This window comes from Akebia trifoliata, chromosome 16, assembly GCF_017979445.1.
Source record: "Akebia trifoliata isolate Shusen 1 chromosome 16, ASM1797944v1, whole genome shotgun sequence".
Taxonomy (NCBI): domain Eukaryota; kingdom Viridiplantae; phylum Streptophyta; class Magnoliopsida; order Ranunculales; family Lardizabalaceae; genus Akebia; species Akebia trifoliata.
The window spans coordinates 18570885-18579787 of NC_141390.1; the positions used below are offsets into that span (position 1 = coordinate 18570885).

Here is an 8903-nt window from a genome sequence, read left to right on the forward strand (position 1 = left end):
CTCTTGACTTTCTCTCTTTTATGGCTATAGAATGGATACTTCTATGAGACCTTGTAATCTCCAGTGCAGCGAAAGGCTTAACGATAAAAGGATGAAGCCCACAGTGTAGGGTTTGCCAATGTTCCTCCGACAATCTTATTAACACTTGGATAATAGAAAAATGAAGAAGAAGATAAATAATAAAATTGCAAAGACTTTTTACTGATGTCTTTCTTATATTTTTCTTCGTACTATTATTGTCCCTTCTTTCACCCAATCCCCTCTATTGTTCATGACTTGGTTTATATAGATGATTACTTAGGACAAGTGTCACTACACGGCTGACCTAGGTTTTTTAGCCGAGCTATTTGAGGCTTACTTGAATGTTTTGGGCTATGAGCCCATCACTTGTCAGTGGAACTAAACTTGATGTGCAAGTATTGCAGGTTTATTAAATACAAATCAAAATATCATTAACCTATAGTATCATGTTAGTTAGATTCAAATCTTTCTTGAGCTTATCTTTGGTATGCTCGGTCTCAAATGCTACCTCGGATTTCATTTGTGTACTGTATACCTAGTTACCTGTGAGTTTGGGGTTTGTGATCTAAGTTTGATTTATGAGTTTATAGACTGTTCTTCCAGTTTAGTTGTGATTTATCCTCTTATTTTCAACTATTTAACACCCTCTTATATTTTTCTCTCTAAACATGCTCAGTCGACAATCGTACTCCATCTTTCGTATGATGAAAAATGTGGGGGGAATGTACAATTATTCCTAGCTCTGCCTAGGACATTTTGGGCTCAGGATTTAGACATTGATAACTTACCTATTGTCCCATGGTTTTGGGAAAACTTTTTCAAAGTAGTAACTAATATGACTCCCACAGCTGGCATGTCACATGTGTGTTTGCCTATGAGTTACCTATTGTCCCATGGTTTTGGGAAAACTTTTTCAAAGTAGTAACTAATATGACTCCCACAGCTGGCATGTCACATGTGTGTTTGCCTATGAGTTACAAAAACCTGTTTGACAACGCCGTCAACTTTTACGACTGGAAGGAAAAAAAAAAAACTGAATTTTGCAACTGAAAAAAGGCTTATTTGATACCGTACCGTAAAAGTTTTGTTTACCATAATCAGGCAACTATTGTTTGATACAATTATTTGATTCTGATAAAATGATCAAAAGACCCTTAAATTGTATAATAAGACATCAAAATGCCCTAAACAGAACATAATGATACTATAATTATAATAAAGTATTAAAATTAAATTATTTTTAATAAGATTCTTCGAATAAAAAAGTTAATTAATTTCAATATGCATTGAGAGATGATACTCAAAAGATTGTTTAACTTCAATTTGGCGACAATACAACCTCCAGTCATTATAGTAAGATAAAAGACGATCAAAGGATACGAAGATAGTTAACATATTATTAGTAAAGGTAAATGCAGAAGTGACATTGAAATTGACATCATTTTACACATTGAAAACATGAATGTGTATAGAACCATAGATGTTTTTTTATCGAGATAGAGTGAGAAGAATTCATGGTTCTGTGCACACCAATGTAGGGAACGATGTCAATTTCAATGTCACTGCAGCATGACTATTAGTTAAACCTCGAGCCACCTGTTTCTACTGCAATTGCCAAGCAAATAAACCTATGTTTGGCAATCACATTTCTCTAGTAGTTACATGCTCACATGCAGCTCTTCAGAAGCACACCAATTCAAATCACCCAACTCTAATTTTATAACCAACATCATCCTAAAATCTCTCCATCATTACGTATAATGTAACGTAGATAACAATGGGTGTGCACTACAATACCATATGGGACATCATTAATATAGCACAGTTTCAGCTAATAATCTCATAATTTCAATTTAAAAGTCTTCACAACTCACATGATCAAATCAAGAACAAAGGATCCCATAAATGGTACATAGTTTGCTAATACAACAATAATTACCTGCTCTTGGTTCACTGTCTGATCTGATTTTCTAAAAATAGCACAAGATAGTAAACTCACTGCAGAAGTTCATTAAAAAATACAATAAAACTTACATTCTCAGTGTCAAAGGTGGATACTGAGCGGTCACCTGCTTTCATCCATTGATTCCTGAACCATAATCTGAGTTGGTTCAAGGCATCCTCTCAATGAATCATGGCCAAGTTGTCCTCTCTCATTGTCTCCAAACCCAAAGATAAGGCCCCTGTTGGTGACGACAACCGTGTGATAAAGCCCTGTGCTTACTTGAGATATGCGGTGAGCTCTTAGGCTGTCAAGGATTTGTGGCTTCAATACTTTATCAGAGGCACCTCTGTCCGTAAACCCTAAGCTTCCAAACCCCATCCATCCAAAACCATAAACAGTTCCGTCGTCCAAAAGAACAAATGTCTTCCTCTTCCTCGCACAAACCTATACATATCAGATTAAGCAACGTCACAATTGGGAGAAACCCCATCACTCATATGAAAAAGGTAAGTCATGACACGGGTCAATAATAGCCGTATAGTAAATCCTAGCAAGAAGAGGTAGTGAGAAGTCTAACCTGCACAACAAGGTGGCCCTTAAGGCTGCTTAATAGTACTGGAGTTGTTTTGTCAATCTCATCTCCATGGCCCAATGCACCACAGTAGCCTTTGCCCCATGTATATACCTGCAAACACCATTTTTAGGAGAGATCAAACTTTTAGTATAAGAATATTAATATTCCAAAATCTATGTATATTCAATAAAAGTAGCAAGTTTCTTTTTAAGTAAGAAAAAATACTAACAAGTCCACTAGAATCAAGTGCCACCACATGCTCATCCCCAGCAGAGACACTGACAATATGAATATTCTTCCTCTTAAATGACAGGATTGCACGTGGTCGAGGCTCATTATGTTGTTCGCCATGGCCAAGACAGAAATTGGAGCCGGACCCAAATGAATAAACTGTCCCATCATCTATTACTGCTAATGTATAACTTGGGCCCGAAGCAATCTGAACTACACGACCTACACCTTCAAGAAGTTCAACAAATTTGGGGGTAGGCCTGTCTACAGTATCGCCATGTCCAAGTTGGCCATGCACGTTGCTCCCACATGTATATACATGACCTTGCCTTGTAAGGAACACGGTAAAATTAAGTCCTGTAGCAACCTAAAAAAATTCAGATGCAGGATTAAAAATTGATATTGATGTGTAGATATCCATTATAGGCAACACAGTCTGAGAACCAACATCACGAAACAAGAAGAAAATCCTGGAAAACTAGAGAACCAAAAACTTCGAAACATAAAAATAGGAGTAGCAATGGCTCCTCAATTCACTATGGAATGTTTTGTGGCCTCTTCTTAATGATCATTAATAAAAGTTCCCAAGAGGATAAGCACTAGAAGCACAATGCCATTTAAAATGCTAGGTCTTGCACATGCTGCGTACATTAACATTGAAGGGTGAGGACTAGGGGGGAGCAATAGCTGTTATAAAATATTCTCACTCATGTGGACATGTCAAGTTAAAGAGTTCCTTAGAAAAATAAGATTGAATAATCACATTTCTCACCAGTATCTTCATACCAATAGAGGAATGATTCAACTTTGTTCATCTTTTTATTTTTTTATTTTTGGGCTAAGCAAGCAAGGATTTCAATGTAAAGAAATGTGTTGATCCAAGCCTACGGGTTTAACAGACAGGGTAGGTCCATTCATTTTTTCCATTGCCCACTATAATACATGGTTCCTTTCCACTGCAGCATCTTTCACAAGTCATTAGAATACATGGACCCTTTCTGGTGCGGCATCTTTAACAAATCAGCTTCTAACTTTTGGAAAATAATCCAGGCTAGAAAGGAGAGTAGCTTCAAAGAGAAATTTCAACATGGAACCAAATTCAAACAAATCTGCAACAGTTCTACTTAAATTATGATCTACTACATATCTATTAGATATAACATTCCAAACATATTAACAAAGAACCAATACAAATAAGCCAACTGCAAAATGAATAAGAAACAGTTTAGCTATATATTATATGAAAATAATACCTGTGCAAAATCTCATATTTCTTACACCTGAATAATTCCTTTAAGATCACTAAAATTCTCATTTTGGTGTTGAATCAGCATTCAAGGATTTATTGAACATGATTAACATCTCAATCAACTTTCAAACGCATTTATCATATACAACCTAAAATGGCCACACATGCTTACCTGCTTGCAAGGAACCCCCTTCAATGCCTCAACAAGCCTAGGCCTGAAAATGAAACGCCCTACTTCTCCATAGCCACAACAAAACGATAAATTATCCCCGCATGTGAACACCTGTCAAGCACCAAGATTGCTTGTGCTTTAGCTCATGGAGCACTTAAAGCCCGTTTGGATACACTTAAAAAAGTAATTTTTTAAACTTTTGAAAGCTGCAAGGTTAAAAAGCTTGTCTGGATTAATTTCAAAATACTACTTTTAAAAGGTAAATATCATAACTTATAACTTTTTAAAAAAGTTAAAGGAAACGACTTTCTACTTTCCAAAAGCTATTTTGTTCCAGAGTTTACTTTCTACTTTGTATCCAAACAGGGCTTTAATGTTGGCCAGAAAACCACTGTATCCAGCAATGTGAAATAACTAAGACTTCTCATATAGTGAGGGTCTGATGGAATATAAGTGGCTACGAACCTCTCCAGACTTCATAACAAAAGCTGCATGGTTGTGGGACGCAGAGACATGGATCACGCATGATGAAGATGGGAAAGTGATCTGGCTAAAGGCAACACATTGTGTGATGTCAGGACCTTGACCAAGAACACCACACAAACTGGACCCACAAGAGTATACCGATGAGTCACTGATCAACAGTGTGTGGTATCTTCCAGTGGTAATCTGCATCTGCTGAGATGAAAACACTCGCTACATTTAGCTTTTAATAATAATAATTAGAAGACGCCAGGTCTGCACACTATCTGAGTAAAAAGGGGGGAGGCCTTGCTGATATTACAAATTGCACAAACTAAGATATTTTGAAAATCTAATCAGTGATACTAGTGTCACTTTCTCTTTTGCTTAAGATTGATAAACTGGCATGGCACATGCCCAAAACCTTTAAAATAATATTAGCATTCAGAAAAGAAATAAAAACAAATAAAAATCTATGAATATATTCAAGATAGCTTTAAAAAAAAAAGCTTGAGACAGGTTTTTGATAATCAAATTCTAGAAAAAACTACACTTTATATTTATGGTTTAAAACCAAATTGAAATGTTTACAAAGACATCAAATATATATATATATATATGGGGGCGGTTCAAGGGCCATATGAGAAAACATATGAAAAAACTTTCGTTTTTCAAAATAAGAGTTAGAGGTTTTGGATTGAGCTGATTTTTTGCAAGGATGGTCACTATGATGAAAAGATCATCCTCACAAAAAATCAGCTCAATCAGAAACTTCTAAATCCATCAAAAGTGATTTACAAATTAGTGATAAAAATTGGTAAAAAAATCGACGGTCCACATTCTAAATCACTTTTAATGGGGTTAGAAGTTTCAGATTGGGCTGATTTTTTTTTTTTTTGGATGATCTTCCATCATAGAGATCATCCTCACAAAAAAATCAGCTCAATCCAAAATTTCTAACCCATATTTTAAAATTTTATTAAAACGAAAGTTTTTACATATGTTTTCTCATATGGCCCTTGAACCTGACCCTATATATATATGAGAAAAAAACAAGATACTAAATGCAGAAAATAATTTAGGGTTTGTTTGCGCATGGAAAATGGGGCATGAATTTCTTTAGAAAATACAATTTTAGGTGTTTGATTACATATTTTCACTGGAATTCAATTTCCCAGTCCAAAATGACTTTCCAATGAGCGGGAAAAATAATTCCCATTCCAATCCTATGTTATTTGCTCACAATTACCCCCATGGCTGATGGCCCCACCCCAAAACTAAAAACCATAGTTTTAAAACCCAAAAAAACTTGACTGAGATGTCCATCAAGTTGAGTCAAGTCAACAATTTGCAAGTCGACTTGAACAAGTCATAAAAATTTATTAAATTTACAAATTTTTATTTTTTAGTGTTAAAAAAATTTATTCATTTTAGTACTCCATAAAAAAATTATATATATAGTTAAATAAACTGGTCGAATTTTTACTTGACCAAGTCAATTTTCGAGTTGACTTGATGATTTGCCAAGTTGATTCCAAAGACACAAAATTCACCAATTTTATTTTGAAAAAATTAGGAAAAATGTTGCTGAAAGGGGAGTCAGACAAAAAATTATCACCGATTAATCAACAAAGTGGAAATAATAGGTGATTAACAAATTGTTCGACTCTTCGAAATTTTTTCGGCCTATCCTCAATCCAGAATATATCTGAATTATCTCCCCAACAAATAATTGCCAAATCCAAATTTGATTACTATGATTGACTAGAAGAGTTGGTTCCATCGAATTTTGGGTCCTAATCACCTTGGAATCCAATCAAGTAACTCAGCCAAGTTTGAAGTGACTCAACAAGTGTTAAAACAATACTAAAAACAAAAAATCCCAAGTGAAATCAAACACTGGAATTCATTTTCCCAAGGAATTTGTATTCTTTTGAAAACGAATTTACAACTACAGTACTTTAGGACTTAGGTTTTCCTCTGTTTTCACTTTGTGAATTTGTTGCTGAGTGTTAGCGGTTTGCAGATGTATCTAATGAATCTACACAACCACCAAGGACAACATGTGTATCTATGAAACAAAATCTAATTTTCAAATAATAAGACAAAGTACTAATTATGGCAATATAAAAAAAAATCAAGAGACCGTTTATGGTTGAACCCTAATTAGCAAAATCGAAGAAATAGTACATTGCCTGTTGAGGTCTCGACCAAGTTGGATGACTGTTCCACAGACTGCGAGAACCTCAGAACCCGCTTCCAGTTCCCACAACATCGATCAAAGAGCTCTTTACGAGCATTTGAGGGCAGAGGACGGAATATGGAATGCGAGCTACAGAGCTGGAAGGCCACAAAATCAATCAAAGATCGAAACTTTAGAGGGAATAAGTCATGATTTCCCCTAAAAAGTAGACAAGTCTGCTCCAAAGAGGCCAGATCAGCCGCACTTAATCGGCCAGAACTCAAAATCTCTATAAGCAAATGAGAGGGAAATTCTTCTATGGAAAATGACCTAGTTCCATTCGCCATTACAGTACTTCCTTTTCTCTCCTTCCCTTAAAATCGATCACGAAGATTGATGCATATATAAGAAAAACCACCTCAGAAAGAGAACCTTAGGCAGCAATAAATCTTGGAAGATCAAATTTTAAGGCGAAATCTCAAGCAATTAAAACAAGATATAAAGAAAGCATCAGCCGGAAGTAGTATACAAGAAATTTGGTACATAAACAGGGGTTTAGACGATAAATTTGAAGGTAATTGTGATAGAGAGGCGAAATTAAACATCAGAAGGAAGAAATCACACTGGACAATTGCGATAAAAGATAACAATTACAAAGCACCAATTCACAGATAAAAGCAATTTAGATCGAAATTCAAGGCAAGCTAAGCTTAGCACAAGAAAGACAAAAGAACATCAATTCGAGATTGAAAATCGAACAAATGGATTTGATCTCAGAGGGGACAAAGGGAAATTTTAGTACCAAAATTAAGGGATCCAATCAGGGAAGAACAGAACCAAAGAACTAGACTCAATTGGAAGCAAAATCGGAAGAAATAGATCGAAAAAAAACATCGAATGTGGAATCTTACCAGAGATCTATCGAATAAAAAGAAATTTTTTCAAGCTTTTCGGTGCCGATCTCTCTTCTTTTCCACCGAAAAGTAGAGAGAGAGTAAAAGTTAGGGTTTAGAGATTTCTTTATGGCGCCATTTCCTCTCTCTCGCTCGCAAGACCCGCAATATATATGACAGCGAGAGAATTAAGAGTGGAAGAAGGAATCTTCGGTTTTTTTATTATTGGATTTTGTTAACGAGTGCAGTCTGCAGTGTGACCTTAATAAGACCTTTATTTTTATTTTTTATTTAGGTATCATGCAGGCGTGGAGAGTTTTATACTTATTGATTTATTACATAACCCTCCACATTTGGTGAATATTTGTGATACCCCTTAATTTTTCTAAATTGATGAACTTCCCTTTGACCTCGGTCTTTCTTATATACTCATATTCAATGACCTAAATACTTTCTTTTTCAACCTCGAATGAAATAATCTTTAATTTTTGTGTAATGATTTTCTGACATCCCTCTCTCACATACACCCCCATCACAGAATCATAGATCATTTGCCTTGCCATATGCATAATTGTAAATCTTTTCTTGTGTATCACAAGGCAAATGATCTATGATTCTGTAATAAGGATGTATGGAGAGCACATGTCAGAGAGGGGTGTGATATTATCACGATTCTTAATTTTTCTTTAAAAGCTCTCATTTTTTTAAATTGATGGCATGCCCTTCTTTACCTTAGTCATTTTTATAGATTACTTGACAATGACTTGTATACCCTCATCTTCAACATCTAGTTAAATTTTTATTTTTATTGAAAAATTATCATTTTCAAGTTCTTCAATGTTTTCAATCTTACCTTAATCAAATGTTGACACCAATAGTTTTCTACCTAGTATTTTTTTATAAATAATTTTTTTTTTTTTTAATCTTATTCTTGAAATATGAAGGTTGAAGTATAAAATCTGGTAGAAAATCTTATTTAAGAGGGTTAGACCACTAGTTTTGAAAAAGATAAATCAAGTGTATATTTGTTACATGTTGAAATATAAGGACATTTAAGTCAATTTCATTAATAATAGACGAAGGTCAAGGGAAATGTCATTAGTTTGGAAACACAAGGGATGTCTCGGACATTCACCAAAACTTGGGGGTTGCGTCTAACTCAACCTTTATATAT

General features: G+C 34.9%; 1 protein-coding gene across 3 annotated transcripts; it reads right to left on the bottom strand.

The window, feature by feature from the left end:
• Nucleotides 1-1846: 1846 nt before the first annotated feature.
• LOC147382716 (ultraviolet-B receptor UVR8-like) lies at nt 1847-8000 on the bottom strand. Of its 3 annotated transcripts, none has more exons than XM_086428848.1 (6): nt 6845-8000; nt 4658-4867; nt 4193-4303; nt 2770-3138; nt 2544-2651; nt 1847-2410 (listed from the first exon to the last, which is right to left on the bottom strand). In XM_086428848.1, the coding sequence occupies exons 1-6, from the start codon at nt 7181-7183 to the stop codon at nt 2087-2089; spliced, it is 1461 nt and encodes a 486-aa protein (XP_086284974.1). In that variant the 5' UTR covers nt 7184-8000; the 3' UTR covers nt 1847-2086. The 3 variants fall into 3 exon arrangements, with proteins under 3 accessions (XP_086284974.1, XP_086284973.1, XP_086284975.1); XM_086428847.1 differs by having other exon boundaries at nt 4658-4870; XM_086428849.1 differs by lacking the exon at nt 4658-4867 and having other exon boundaries at nt 6845-7999.
• Between the last annotated feature and the right edge of the window lie 903 nt (nt 8001-8903).

Bases quoted from the DNA above. Each gene is read 5' to 3' on its own strand.
- LOC147382716 (XM_086428847.1), bottom strand. From the start codon at position 7,183: ATGGCGAATGGAACTAGGTCATTTTCCATAGAAGAATTTCCCTCTCAT. The intron at 4,304-4,657 runs GTTCGTAGCCAC...GGTGCTTGACAG, and splicing joins TTGTTATGAAGTCTGGAGAG to GTGTTCACATGCGGGGATAA. The intron at 3,139-4,192 runs GTAAGCATGTGT...GAATTTTTTTAG, and splicing joins AGGGGGTTCCTTGCAAGCAG to GTTGCTACAGGACTTAATTT.